General features: G+C 32.6%; 3 protein-coding genes across 3 annotated transcripts; 2 read left to right on the plus strand and 1 right to left on the minus strand.

Moving 5' to 3' along the window:
• Window positions 1-2,199: 2,199 nt before the first annotated feature.
• LOC106389145 (plasmodesmata-located protein 6) lies at window positions 2,200-3,939 on the plus strand. The gene is made up of 3 exons (XM_013829339.3): window positions 2,200-3,144; window positions 3,305-3,433; window positions 3,631-3,939. Exons 1-3 carry the CDS (start codon window positions 2,421-2,423, stop codon window positions 3,639-3,641), a joined length of 864 nt encoding a protein of 287 aa, XP_013684793.2. The 5' UTR covers window positions 2,200-2,420; the 3' UTR covers window positions 3,642-3,939.
• Window positions 3,940-8,439: 4,500 nt separating this feature from the next.
• LOC106389155 (plant UBX domain-containing protein 2) lies at window positions 8,440-10,274 on the plus strand. The gene is made up of 3 exons (XM_013829352.3): window positions 8,440-9,407; window positions 9,489-9,767; window positions 9,868-10,274. Exons 1-3 carry the CDS (start codon window positions 8,580-8,582, stop codon window positions 10,099-10,101), a joined length of 1,341 nt encoding a protein of 446 aa, XP_013684806.2. The 5' UTR covers window positions 8,440-8,579; the 3' UTR covers window positions 10,102-10,274.
• Window positions 10,275-13,479: 3,205 nt separating this feature from the next.
• Window positions 13,480-15,677, minus strand: LOC106410193 (F-box protein SKIP28-like). Its single transcript, XM_013850677.2, has 3 exons — window positions 14,846-15,677; window positions 14,514-14,750; window positions 13,480-14,434 (listed from the first exon to the last, which is right to left on the minus strand). The coding sequence occupies exons 1-3, from the start codon at window positions 15,080-15,082 to the stop codon at window positions 14,213-14,215; spliced, it is 696 nt and encodes a 231-aa protein (XP_013706131.2). The 5' UTR covers window positions 15,083-15,677; the 3' UTR covers window positions 13,480-14,212.
• Between the last annotated feature and the right edge of the window lie 317 nt (window positions 15,678-15,994).

Consider the following 15,994-nt stretch of genomic DNA (forward strand, 5'->3'; position numbering starts at 1 on the left):
AAATTCTTTACTCGTCGTCATTATCGTTTCGCATAAAAAAAAGTTCAAGCAAATATTATCTTGATTCTCTTGGTTAATCATATTATCAGATTTCTTGCTAAAAATACCATTACCTCATTTCTGTAAATCATCGAGACTGATAAGAGGACTGGATGAAAATTAAAAATCATAAAAAGTAATATATTTGTTTGTTAAATTCGACAATAAAAACAATCATATATGTGCGCATTTGTGGTATTTTCCTTGATAAATAAATCTAGTGACTCCATCCTAGTGGGAAGCTATCATAGCCTTTTCTTCTTGAACTTGGCCCTTTCTCCTTTATAGAGACTTCTCTCACCCCATTTCCTATATTTGGTTTTATCAAACTAAATTTATGATCAAATTTTTTTCCAAAATAAAATTATGATCAAATAAGAAATTTTCTTTTTGACACCAGCCTAATAATAGAAGGAAATATTACACTATATTACATGAAATATCTATCTTATTAAAATAAAATCATAGCATATAACTAACATTTAGTTCAAGTGTTATTTACAAAATATGTCAACTAAATAAAACGATAATTAAATATCATTTACCGTTAAAATGAACTAAAATTTTTTAATTATATAATTTTATAAAAAATAAAATTGTTAGCATATGTGAAACTTTTATATCTACACTATATTATAATATTACTTGTTTTTTGGAACTCATAACTATATTATCTAAAAATGATTATAGCTAAAAAGAATTAATTTGGTATAATTTAATCCCATGTTTTGAAAATACAAATCAAAATTTAGTTTATATTACAAAACATAGCTAGATCATTGAATGCGATGCTTATATATTAGATTCTTAGGTATCTCTAACTATAAACCTTATACTAGAGATTGATATGCGCATCCACGCGGATATTGATTTTTATATTTTATATATTGATATTTGTTGTTTATAGTGTTATATATTTTAGATGAATCGTAATATAACTAATTGTATTCAAAAGACCTGAACCGAATCAGGTAATATTGTTATTTTTGGTACAAATATCCAAACTCGTTTCATATACATTTGTTTTTTAGATATTTTTAGGATCGTGTACATCATAACCAAACTCAAAACTCACACATAAATTTATAATATTCAAGTGGGATCTAATTTAAAGAAAAAACAATATTCAAAAAGAACAACGTGTACCTAAATGGATAGCCAATATTCAGCCTAAATGATTTTATAAACTAATAAAAAGGACTACTTCTATGTGTTTGGTAAATTAAGTGAAATATTTATTTAGTAAAATAATTATTTGGAGTGAATTATTTTTTTGACAACAATAACTAAACTATGATAAAAATCCTACTGGCTCAGAAAGCCAAACCGGTGGGATGGACGGATGGAATCAACATAGAACACAGATGAAAGGGAACTCCAAACACCTCGTGCAAGCTTGTCCACCACTAAAATAGTTGCTTTTGGTATATGGAGTGAAAATTAAGTGACAATAAATGTAACACATTTTATTATTTTGATTTAGGTTATTATTTTATCCACAAAAACATGTCTTTAAATTATGTTTTTGGCTACGTAATTTTTTACTGACTGAAACTAAAATAAATAAATAAATTTAGTGAAATAAACTAAACAGTTTAACCATATGCCAAATTCAGTTATTTTATATTTATTTTATTTTATAATTGACATAAAGTTAATGTTGATTAACTAATAAATAAAATATGCACTATTAATATTATGGTGATATAATTAATGATGTGATGTATTGTTAAGATATTATAATTAATGAAATTGTTAAACTAAGTGAAATATTGAAAGATTACATTAATTAATGAAATTATTAAAATGATACTATACTATTTTTTTATACTGATATTCATATTTCCAAATAATTCTCATTTGTACTGTTATACATGTTTTCAAATAATACCAAAATGTGTTTCAGTTTTAATAATATAGATTAGATATTATGCTTAACTATTAGATTCTTAGAGCATGATTAATGTGAGGTTTTTAAAGTGGATTTATTAACGAAATATAAGAAACTGCCTCGGTTCTTAGCTTTTTTTAGTTAAAATTTAAGAGACGACTTTTTATATTCCGCTAAGAACCCCATTAATCATGCTCTTAGCGCGTCTTTTTATTTTGGGTTTAGTCTTAGTTGATTTGTAGGGAAATAATTTCAGATGCTGTGTAGATTCAGGTGTATATATGTTATTTTAACACAAAAACAGCGTTGATAATACAAAATTAGCAAGTAAAATAATGTTGACAATAACACTATAGCAGTCCAACCAGATAATTAAAAAGAGTGTATAACATTTTGTGTTCATAATAAATGTAACAACGCACCAAGCATAAAAAGTTGCTCATTCTCATATTTTCTTCTAGTCATACCACACACACACACACACACAGTCATGTTCTGCACAAAAACGCTTCTCTTTATCACCGTCCTGTTCCTTCTTGGAACATTCACATTCGCCGCCGTCGATACTTTTGTCTACGGTGGCTGCTCGCAAACAAAATACTTTCCAGGATCGCCTTACGAGTCTAACGTCAACTCGCTCCTCACCTCCTTCGTCAGCTCAGCTTCTCTCTACACATACAACAACTTCACCGTCAACGGAATCTCCGGCGGCGACGGTTCCGTCTACGGCTTGTACCAGTGTCGCGGCGACCTCTCTTTAGGCTCCGGCGACTGCGCTAGGTGCGTCGCTCGAGCCGTTAGCCGTCTCGGAAGCCTCTGCGCCGGCGCTACCGGTGGCGCGTTGCAGCTCGAAGGATGTTTCGTGAAGTATGACAACTCGACGTTCCTCGGCGTCGAGGATAAGACGGTGGTCGTTAGACGGTGCGGATCACCGGTTGGGTATAACTCGGACGAGATGACTCGGAGGGACTCGGTGGTTGGTTATTTATCGACGAGTAGCGGTGGGTCTTATAGAGTGGGAGTGTCGGGGGAGCTGCAAGGTGTGGCGCAGTGCACCGGAGATCTCAGTGCGAGCGAGTGTCAGGACTGTTTGATGGAAGCGATCGGACGGTTGAAATCTGATTGTGGCACCGCCGCTTGGGGTGACGTTTACTTAGCAAAGTGCTACGCGCGGTACACTGGACGCGGTGGGCACTCGCGAGCCAACGGCTACGGTAAAGCCTTTCTTTACACCGTTGCTTTTGTTTATCTTAATGTTCTTATTTGTGTTTAGAGTTAATTAATTAGTTAAGCATGTTCATGAATCCAAACTATCATATCATACTTTATAATTTATTATGCATGCAATATTTGATAAAACGTTTTGGGATTAAGGTGGGAATCGTGACAATAATGACGATGAGATACAGAAGACACTTGCAATCATAGTTGGCTTAATTGCTGGAGTTACGTTACTAGTTGTTTTACTTTCTTTTATGTCAAAATCGTGCGAGAGAGTTAAAGGTAAATGACTCATCCCTAACTCCTTTTCATTTTTTATATATACGTAATGGAATGGAACACAATCATCATAATCAAATGTTTATATGATAAACGGATCAATTTGTATATGTGATGGATGGACCCCAAGATAAAGGCACATTATATGGTGGATCCGAATTTCTTACATTCTCTATTTATTTATTTATTTTGATTTTCAGGTGGAAAATAAACTGCGTTATGGGGTTTTGCTTCTCGACTCTTGTATCATCAAATATATCAAGAAAAAACAAAAGAATTTAATGCGTAAAGGAGAAAGAAAAGCGAAGAGATTCTTCATATTCTCCACTCAAATGTCTCCTTTTTGACCCACTTTATGTCTTTAATTCAAGTCTTGATCAAATGTATATGAATTTTACGCCGTTTATAGACTTGTATCCGTGTCTTCGTATAATATCGTTTTGTAAAGTGGCGCATGCAATTCTTTTGATATCTCGCTATTTATCATAAGATATATAGATCCATAATCACTTAAAGATGTCAATAACGCTAGCTTATGGTATGTGTGACTGTCTTCTTTGAATCTGAACTATAGCTACACATTTTTCTTTAAATATTAATGTTACCCGCTGTTTTGGAGCGTCAACGGCTATGAAAAAACATGAAGTCGGATTTGAAAGATATGCGATATAATTTTACTAAAAGAGAAGGTAGTACTCAACTGGTTGGTATGGTTGATTGATTTTGATACTAATCAGTAATCATGCCATAACATATAGATTTATCTAGTAAAAAGAACTTTATAAAGTGGCCAGATTAATATCATTATGTTTTCAAACAAAAGTGGGGAGAATAAAAGCACAATAGGTGGAAGAACCATTGGCTTACGTGATACATTCTCTCTATCATCAATTATAGCCCTAGTTTATAAATTAAATAAATATTTCTTCCAATATGTTTTCTACTTCTTTTATTTTATTTTTCATTTTCTGTTTTCGAGCTTATCCTAGGCCAAAAGGAAGCGTCTACGGACTCTTTTTTTATATATATATTTTCATTCTATATATATACCACAATATGTTATTTTTTTGAGTGGCAGATGTATTACTGCGTTTCCAAGCACCAATGTTTTTTTTTTTGTCACAATCAAGCACCAATGTTTTAAATGTCATTATACTGTATACTTTCTTTTGACCAGTTGTAGTGTAATAGTTTCAGGTATAAATTAAACTCAATTTTTTTTAATTTATAAATGACCAAAGCTAAATTCACAAAAGAACAATGTCACTTGGGCATAGTGGACGTACTTTCTAGAAAAAATTGGTTGCATTTTCCCCCACAAACAATATAAAGATTATAAGAATATAACTCTAGTTACAAGAGACGAGAGGGAACGTAAGGTCCAGATACGGGAATCGATCGCGTTTTTATGAGCTCTAATGCCTTCACTTACTCTTTTATAACTCAAAGTTCCGCCTCAAGACAAATACATAAACCCATGGGACATGTATAATCAGGCTCCGAATGGTAACCAACCGCACCGCCATCAATAGTAACAAAAACATATACCTATATATTTATACATTTTTGTTACTATTTGAACTGTACCAAACTTATTCCGCAGTTGTCCTGCACGTTACCATTCGGAGCCTGATATGACTGTCCACGCACCCCACATAGTTATGATCGATAATTAAACAAGGTGAAGTCAATATTGCATTTTTTCATGATAGTTAATTTTTAGTTTTTTTTCACACTGAGAAAGGAAATACAAACTTTTATAAAGTTTATCTCGTTTGCCTAAAACAATAATAATTATAGCTAATTTAACCAATAAAAAACATATTGGAAAATACAAATAGTCTTAAACAGTAAACTACATTTACTTTTTGCATAAAAACTTTTAAAAAATCAATTAAAATGAAAGAAAAAAAATTCCTAAATCACCACTTAAAGTGAAACGGAATGGGTATATTTTTAAACACCAGTTTTTTCTCATTGGTACTTGATCGATAAACGATGGGTGTGTAAAAACACTCTTTAGGAATTGCTCTTTAGACATGCATGAAAACTAGGGCTCGGCACAAGTCGGATACTTTCCATTTCCGATATATTTGAGTTTTGAGTTTTTTTGTACGAGTAATAGAAATTTGGACTTATACTAAACTTGCTAAAAATGAGTATTTGTTATTTTGAGCACTTTCTCAAAAATGATTACTTGCAAATTATTTGCCTTACTATATTACTTCTTACTTGAGAGTACTTTTTAGTTATTTGTAAATATTTACGAGTATTTAAAAATTACATACTAAATAATACTCTAATAGAAATAGACATGAAAGTTTGTTTTGTCTATTATGCAAGAAAAAATTATGGGAAATATTCTAATTTAAATATTTGTGCATATTCTAAAAGATGATCAAAAACAAGAATATTTCAATATAAGAGTACTTTTTGCTTTTCATAATAACAAAAATGTTTTCTATATAAAAGTAACGAGTAATACAAACCGGGTAATAGTCTTTTTTTTTTAAATCTATTTGTTATTTGTCTTATATTTGTAAGTATCAAAATTGTACTATTTGATACTCGATTTAGCAATGACGAGTACTTGAACAAAAAAAACAAAACGGAAATGGAGCGAGAGCGAGTATTATGTTCAGCCTTAATGAAAACTAGATTCTGACCCGCCCTCCAGAGGACGGGTATATATTTTGTTTTACATATTTTTAGAAATTTTGTTTTTATATTTATACTTTTTAATCATATTCGTATTTTTTTGTAATTACATTTGGGTAAAAATATTTTGTTTAAATGAATAGTAAGGGATTTTGATAATTATATTGAATTTGTGATGTTGTATAACTATACACTTGTGACGTAGCCATAACTACATTAGTTGAAAGGATGGGTATATTTATGTTTTAATTTTTTTACTAATTCAAGAATTTTAATTATTATATATATATATATATTATTTTTTTGATATTAATTAAATTTAATATAATTTTTGCAAACTATATGTCAAGTTTCATATAAATTATACACTTATGTGATAAGCATTTCACAAATTAGTTATAAACTTTATTTGTAAAGCTTGCAACATATTATTGTTTCTTTAGTATTATCCTAATTATAACACTTATAACTGAGATGAGTGAGTTACATTGATCAATTTTTTAATAGCTTAAAGAATCATTACTTGGTACATCAGTTCATTGGCTATCCACTTCCAATACCTGTAATGAAACCCAGCAAAAGAAGAGGAAAACCCTCAATCAAACTCTGCCCATGAAACAGAAGATTATATCAAGTTATTGCAAGCTTTAAACTGTGATATATCCAGATTCAATGTTACAGTAAGCGGTGAAAAAAGCATAAAGGCCAAGAGAAAAGTGAGAAAATGAAGTAAGCTCTAAACATGTTCAACTATGAGAGGTTTTATGGTTATTTTCTTTTTAGGTAAGATTTGGGCAAATTCATCAACTGGCATAGACTCCAACAATGCATGAGGACCAAGCCTGATATTGGACGCACAAAAACCAACAATAGAAAACCTTAATTAAAAACAATCACCACTAAGCTTAGTGACGAAAACCAAGATACAGTCGATACATTTATATTATACATTTTCTAAACTCCAAACTTTGACAAATCTCAGTAAATGTAAGCTCGAAATCATCATCAAGATGTAATCCAAAATTAGAATACAACATGACAGAAGCAAGTAGCTAGTGCACATATCTTTGTGTATGTATTCAATTAAAAACAAAGACCGAGAAATTTCTCAAACCTCGACTCAGAACTTAGATGCCCCCTCCTCAGATTCCTTTACAGCAGACCTGTATAAAAATGTCAATATTCTTCTATTAATCATAAAAGCTACACTTTTTCAATGTTCCCCTACAGAACTATATTTGAAACCTTCACCTTTTGTATTTAGTGACTGAGATGCCTTTGATATAGATATCACCAGCTATACCTGTATAACCCATCAATAAAAATCAAATAGTTGTTTGTAAGAAAAAATAAAGCCTAGCACTTTCACTCGTTCCCGTCAAATTCAAATATTTCGACACTTGAAAGATAAAAAGTACTATATTTTGATGAATGTTCAAGATGAGAAGATACAAAGTAATACCCTAAAATAGTTTAATACCGAATTGGAAATAAGGAAACGGCGGATAAGGGCAGGTGTTTTTGGGGAATCGAGTTCGGGAAATTGGACGGTTAAATACTGTCGATCAATTAGTTGTTGTTGGCGATGAAGAAGTCGATGTCTCTTTCTCTGAAAATTCTCCTCCATTAGTCTCTTGATAGAGAAAGATAAAAGTTACTTTCAGAATATAGATGAGGATTATGGATTCCGAGATTTTAGGAAGTAATGGGTAGGTTATAATATATCAAAAATGCCGTAATAGGTAAAGATATATGTAGCAAAATGGCAGTTAGTATATTTAAAATAGGTCCAATGGCAAAATAAGTAATATTCCAAGTAGTTATAGGGGTAAAAGATAAGAGTGATCCTGTTTTAATAATATTGATTGCATTTATTTTTTGAAACTTATGAAAACTGCATATTCTCGAGCTATGTTTGTTATTAATACGTTTTGCTGAACATACTTTTTATTGATTTCTATGGTCACAACTCACAACCACCGTTATTTATTCATAGTTTTCGACATTAGAAATCGTTATTTACAAAAGAAGTCATTTATGAATCATTGAGAGTTACATAAAAGTGCTTTCTGGGATAACAAATCCGCATATGAATTTAATTTCACGATGTCCTAGTTGAAACTCACATCACAAAGACAAACGTACCACACCAAGTTACCAACTATGCATTGCCTTACCGAAGCCAATGTGGGGGCAATAGCCTAATTATGATGAGCATATTCTGGCTTAAAATTTTCTCATTTATATGGATGAAAAGAACTGGTCCGAAAAGAATATAAACACAACAGTCGGCCCAAACCGGCCCATCAATTGGAGTTATCTCGCAGCTATTAACTTTCGGCTTACGAAAAGAGGGAAAGACAGAACAGAACAGAACAAAACAAAACCATTCCTCGACGACCAGAGCAAAAGAAAAAAAATCATTCTCTGATCTCTTTCTTCATATGTTCTGTCTTTTTATAAGCCTTTTCAGATAAATTTCAAGAAGAAGATGGATGACGTTAAAGATAAGCTTAAAGGATTCATGAAGAAAGTCAATCTCTCTTCCTCCTCCGCCAAATTCAAAGGCTCTGGTAGAGTTCTCGGATCTTCCTCCTCTGCACCCGTTAACCCGATTCAAAACCGGTTTAACCCTCCCCAATCTTCGAATCCGACTCCTAGACCCACCAAACCTTCTCCTTCTCCATCAGCTCCGTTACCTGAGAAACCCGTAACTTCCGGATCAGAGAAAAAACCGGATCCTGATCCGGTTCGTGCTCCTCCACAAGACGGGTTCGACCCTTACGGAGCCTTCATCACGTCTTCCAACAGATCTCAGAACGGATACTCTCTGAACATGTTCGAGTGTCCGATCTGCGGCAACCCTTTCAAAACAGAGGAAGAAGTCTCCGTCCACGTGGAGGAGACCTGTCTCGGTGAAACCACCACCACCACCAACGGAGACGAGCCTGCATCCGAGGTGGAGAAGCTTGTGGTTGTGTATCTCTCAGGGAAACCGACGGAGAGCTCGGTTGATGTTTTGCTAAGGTTGCTTAAGAACATAGTGAAGGAGCCTGAGAACGGTAAGTTTAGGAAGATTAGGATGAGCAATGCTAAGATTAAGGAAGCTATTGGTGATGTTGCGGGAGGCGTTGAGCTTCTTGAGCTCGTTGGGTTTGAGTTGAAAGAGGAGAACGACGAGGTTTGGGCCGTTATGGATGTTCCCGGAGGAGACCAAACTCAACTGATTAACGAAGTTGTCGGAATGTTGGAAAAAAGAAATGATGAGGTTCTTCCGGTGGAGCCAGTTGCTGCTGCTCCAAAGAAGATCGATAGAGAGGTAAAAAAACTTTGTTTGTTTGCTTTTTATGACAGAAGCTATTTTAGTTTGGTCACTATCTTCTTGTTTTGTTGGATTTAGATTCGTGTCTTCTTCTCGGTTGCGGAGAACGTGGCGTCGAGAATAGAGGTGCCTGACTCGTTCTATAGCCTCTCTGCGGATGAGATCAAAAGAGAAGCGGATCTGAGGAGGAAAAAGATTGCGGAGTCGCAGCTTTTGATACCGAGATCGTACAAGGAGAAGCAAGCGAAAGCAGCTAGAAAGAGGTACAAAAGGAGTATGATAAGAGTTCAGTTTCCTGATGGAGTTGTGCTTCAAGGTGTCTTTGCTCCTTGGGAACCTACCTTTGCTCTCTATGAGGTAGTGGTTAATTAATACTAACTAAATCTTCTTTGTTTTTTTTTTTCTCAAATTAAGACAAAAGTTTTGAAATTTTCTGTTTTTTTTTATTTTTATACAGTTTGTGAGTTCTGCTTTGAAAGAGCCAAGTTTGCAGTTCGAGCTTTTGGATCCTGTCCTGGTTAAACGGCGTGTGATTCCGCATACTCCAGCCCCGGGACAGAAGCCAAGAACCTTGGAGGATGAAGAGCTTGTTCCCTCGGCGCTAATCAAGTTTAGACCCATTGAGACTTCCTCTCTCGTCTACACCGGTCTATGCAATGAACTCCTGGAGATCAGTGAGCCACTCACATGATCATTTCGAGTTCCACAGAAGACTTGGCATCAAAACGGTTTTAAGTTTTTTTTTTCTATTTTTATGGTGTGGTTGATTATTCTGTGTTTGTGATTCGAACATATTATAGGGGTTTTATGGAAAAAAATTGTGTAATTTGCACAATAATTAGAATCAAATTTGAAGATTCATCATATCTAAAAGCTTTCTCATTTTACTAGAAAAATACATGACGTTAGTAACTACATCTCTGAAGGTCCATTTTAGAAAACTTGTGCAAGTTCTACTGTGGCTGACAAAACAAAAATCTGGAATTTGCATGGTTACCTAAGTAACAAGTAGCAACAACCAAGAGCCACCAAATTTTACCACAAAAAAAAACAAGAACTAAACATTCCAACACAGTTTACTACTTTTGCTGCAACTAAGAGCTTCCTCAATCTCAATCTATTTTCCATTCTAAAATAAAGCTTAGAGTAAAAACGCTTTAATGTTAGAATAATTCTTTTAAATAATTTTTTTTTAAAATTTTTATCACAAAAATAGTTTTTAAAAAAACCAAAATAATTTATTTTTATTTTAAATTTTTTCATATTTTTTTTTTATTTTTAAAATTTGAAATCATATCCCCAAAACTTCGCTCTTCAGATCTAAACCCTAAGTTTATATTAGCTAACCCTAGAGCTATAAATATATATTTACCTTTTAATAAAAAAAATTTGGTTATTTTTTTCTTTAATAGTTATTTTTGTGAAAATAAATTAAAAAGTTATCCAAGAAAAATTTCTTAATATATTATTCTATTTTTTACTTTATAATAGAATAAAAAAATGATTACTGTATTTATAGATAGTCTAAGATACATATTGAATACTTTTATATTTTATTTGTTTGATCTAATCAAATTTCTGACGATGTTGTTCAAGTCTAAATCCAGAGAAATGAACCTTATTAAGACTTGAAATGGCAAGATAAAAATAATATAAAAGTAGAAAAAATGAACAACAAGAAGACCGTCACAAGCAAAAAAAAAATAAATCTAAATGATTAACTTTAAAATACAAACGGGACTCAGGTTTACACACTTCGTTTGTACTGCCAAGGAAAAAGTTGATAAGAAGGTGCTTCAGAGCTGGCTCTTGATTGAGCTTGCGGTCCAGAGAGGTGATTTTTCGGCGTTGATGCATAGTGAAGCGTGTTATGATGTTGTTGCGCATTCTACTACGCCTTCAATGCTTATTAACAGAGGATGGGGAAAGCTGTGATTTCAACAGAACAGTCATCACCATTGATCCAAGTGTGTTGAATCTCTAAACATTTTTATACTACACTTTGGAAAGAGACTACTTTTTGCCATCTTTCTGGAAATGGTTTGTGTTGTTCTGATTCTCTATGCAGACCGAGGATTTTTCTTCCTACAAAAGACAGATTAATATTCGATTTAATCAAAGTCAATGAAAATATAAATTATAAATATAGAGGAATGATATTTTAGAAACACTGTCAACCGCTGATAATATGAAGACAGAGGAGAAATAACAAGAATAAGAACACTGCAGGCGATCACAATCAGTTCATAAGATGCTAATGATTGTTCTTCCCTATCTTCATTCAATGTTAGAGCTTCTCTCTATGCCCCCGCCTGTGGTCAAGCCTTACGACCATTGAGGTCTGGGTTAACCAAATAACCAATGATATTCTATGGGAGTGAAAGGTTATAAGAGAACTCAACGGTGGTACAAGACCTTTGTCCATAACAAGGTTTCATCTCTCTAACTGCGTTTTTGAGCACCAGAGAAACCCGAGACATATAGAAAGAAGCTCTAATAAAGAGTGAAGATAAGAAGAACAATATTTAATATCTTTTTTTAGATATGTCTGTATAAAATGTCACGTATATTTGAAGAGAAAAGAAAACGTATATGTTTTTTTTTTTTTTTTTTTTGGTCAACAAAGAAAACGTATATGTAGTTAACATATAATTAGGTAAAAAGGAAACGAATACGCCAACGTAAATATAAGGATTTCAGGGAAAGGAAGTAAATAAAATGAAATTTGCAATTATTACTGAGATTTTGTATAGAATTATTCTTTAGGAAAGTTAGATTTCTTATTGTAATTTAAAGATGTTCACAATCGACTAATGAAAATACGGAGATTCCATGGAGATTCAGCTACCGTTCTTTATTTTGCGATCGTTGGATGGTGTTTTCATCTGCCGTACCAAAAGTATTACGTTAGATAAACATTCGGTCACGCAACATTTAGTAAACACCACTCCCCATCCAAATTCCTACAAAGTGTTTTAGGAGGGCCTATTGGAAATAGAATTTGTGTGGAGTTTGAAAATTTTAAGAGTTAATAGATTTTTAAAAGTTAAGTAGATTTGATGAATTCTTACCCAATGTATTGTATAAATTGTCATTGATTATTATAGATTTTCATATATACTTTTCTTTCTAAACTTATCTTTCTATTATTATTATTTTTTTAAATTTCTTTCATAAAATAGAACTATTTGAAAATTAAATAAAAATGTTGGTTTTTTAATATTTTGACATTTTGATTTGTCTTGTTTGATTTTTATTAAAGTTTTTAAGATCAACCTATGAATTTTCTCATGATTTTATTTTAATATCAAATAGTTATATTTCATGAAAGATTTTTTTTTAAATTGCTATTTTTAATAATTTTTTTTATTTTTAGTTTTCTTTTTACAATTATCTTTGACTTGACAATAAAAATGTAAAAAGAAATCTTGTTGTGTTTGTGTATTTGTGTTTTTGTTACATAGATTTTGAGAATCCTATGACTATATGTGATATTTGTAAAATTGACTGTTATGAGTAAAACTAGAGAGAATTTACTTCTCACTAACAAAAGAGTTTAATAGAATTACAAAGTCAATAAAAACTAAACTTTTTGAATAAGATAAGATTTCCATAGAATTTAAAAGTTTACTAACCAATAACAAAAGATTATAATAAGATTTTAAAAATTCATAAACCAATAACAATGAAATCTCTAAATTTTAAAATTCCTTCAAAATTTAACTCCCAATAGCCCCTCCTTAGTTTCTGTTTCTGGCATCGAATTTTTTGTCTTGTTGTCGACTCTATAAGAATTTTTGTAATATCTTAATAGAATGTTATAATGGTACCGTCTATTTATGTGGAACTGAACCATCCAATCTTTCAAATTACTGCAAACATATATATGGTGTCAAGGTTACATATCCACATACTAATTGATGATAAATTATGTATTTTCAGTAGAATGACAATAGACGTTATAAAAAATCATTTTACTTATTCATTTATCAAGTTCCGTCCTATCTAGTTGATCGTCTAAGTTATATATAAAATGTTGCCCATAAAAGCCTAAATATTTATTATTCGAAAGAAACAAATTTCCCGCTTTTGTGTTGACTCACTTGTTACATTATAATCATTGAATTTGATCATGTAAACTTCTAAGTTAAATATTATGAAGTAGCTATAAGAAAACAGTGATAAAAATAATCACACTTGGATACAACACTTCATTCAGCAAACTCCACAACATCTGGATGTTTCACTCAGTACCCTCTCCATCACGCTTCTTTCAGTTAACATTCATCTTGCTGCTACTGATTATTTCATTAATATGATGTTGTAGCAATTCTGAAAAAAATAACATCTCTCCATTTTTGTTTCTTTATTTTAACTTGTTATTTGCAACGCTTGAGTGAAAAAATTATTCAGTGTATTTGTTTAAACATCTACCCAGTTTTGTTGTTTTTTTCCTTCAAGAAGAGTTCACTAAAAGTATTATATTCAATCAATTTTATAGTCATTGTTGTTAGTAATTGTTTTCTATGTTGAACACTTTTTTTCTTTTTAATTTATTACACAATATGTATCTTTGGTTTTTACATAATCCAAGGTTTTCATTTAAGAACATAAAAAAGATGCAGAGAACAACAAATGTTTTTAGATATGAATGTCCAAATCTTCTAGGCTTGGTTGCAAGCATGGCTTTGGTTTAAAACGACAAGGGGTTTTCAAATTGATAGTTGAGAGGTTCTTTTTCGCTTGTTCTTGTCCTGTAGTGACAAGCTTGGCATACAAACATAGTTGCATCAGTCATGGTGTTATCTTGCCTCAGGCTGCTGTGACCTGCATGTGCAATATGGTTTGTTGCAGAACCTGCACTTTGGAAGCGCTTGGCAACAAGGAAGACACACAACTTCTCCCCCACACGCTACTTCTTCAATCTGATCAGTGTCTGGTCCGAGACAGACTGCACACTCCATGCATCTAGGGACGCAATACCAGCATCCCCTGCACTCCCTTTCATTCCTTCCCTCACGTTTCTTCAACCAAGAAAATAACATTGATGTTAGTTTTAGAATCTCAAAATCATTTCTATGTTTGTGACAATCTTTAACTTACACAAGATTCTCTTGAGCAAGGACGAATCATCCTGACTTGGTCGCATTTGGGACACACCTCGAGGTCGATTGCTCCCTCTTGAGGAAGGTAAGTCGAAAGTGATGAGAGATGGTCTTTAGTGAAGCCAGGGACGCCATTGATGTGAAGTGTCTCCAACTCATGATTGTTCTTCATCAAGGTTTCAACACATGCAATGATTCCTTCTGGAACTAACTCCGTGCATCCCATCACAATTAACTGAGAAAGAAAGAAAGAAAAGTCATTCCTCAACAACAACCCCTAACTTAAAATGTTTCACTATGACCAGTCGAGTTTCGTGATGATCAAGTTACCTTCTTGATCAAAGGGTTTGCGTCAACCACACGGCGAATCAAATTCAACTTTCCTGAGGATTTCAAAGTGAACCATAGATTATCGTCGGTTATACAAGAACTCAATGGTAGTTCAACAACCACCTTGGTCCATAAAACGGTTTGGTCTCTACTGGAGTTTCTTAGCACAGGAGAAACACCGGACAAAGAGATAAATTCAAACAATGAATGAAGGTAGGGAAGAACAATCATTAGCATCTCGTGCACTGATTGTGATAACCAATGATATTCTATGGGAGTGAAAGGTTAGAGAGAACTCAACGGTGGTACAACGACGACCTTTGTCCATAACAAGGTTTCATCTCCTAACTGCGTTTTTGAGCACCAAAGAAACCCGAGACATAGAAAGAAGCTCTAATAAAGAGTGAAGATAATAAGAACAATATTTAACATCTTTTTTTAGATATGTCTGTATAAAATGTCACGTATATTTGAAGAGAAAAGAAAACGTAAATGTAGTTAACATAAAATTAGCCAAAAAGGAAACGAATACGTATTCGTAAATATAAGGATTTCAGGGAAAGGAAGTAAATAAAATGATATTTGCAATTATTACTGAGATTTTGTATAAAACTCATCTTTAATTAGGAAAATTAGATTTCTTATTGTAATTTAAAGATGTTCACAATCGACTAATGAAAATACAAAGAAAATTCGAATGAAACCGACCCAAATACGGAGATTTCATGAACATTCGGCTAACGTTCTTTTTATTTTGGATGGTGTTTTCATCTGTCGTACCAAAAGTTTACGTTAGATAAACATTCCGTCACGCAGCAGTTAGTACACTGTACACACCATTCTTTTTTTTTTTTTAGTACACACCATTCACCATCCAAATTTCTACAAAGTTTTTAGTTTCTTCTTTTGGCAACGAATTTTTCGTCTTGTTGTCGGCTACATATGAAAATTATAACATCGTCATAGAATGTTATATTGGTACGGTACCGTCTATTTATGCGGAACTAAGCCATCCAATCTTTTTATCAAAAAAAAAAACTAAGCCATCCAATCTTTCAAATTACTGCATGCAAACATATATATGGTGGCAATATATATCCATATTAATTGCTATGATAACTTATGTTTATGTATTGTCAGTAGAAAAAA

Source organism: Brassica napus, chromosome A6 (genome assembly GCF_020379485.1).
Source record: "Brassica napus cultivar Da-Ae chromosome A6, Da-Ae, whole genome shotgun sequence".
Classification (NCBI taxonomy): domain Eukaryota; kingdom Viridiplantae; phylum Streptophyta; class Magnoliopsida; order Brassicales; family Brassicaceae; genus Brassica; species Brassica napus.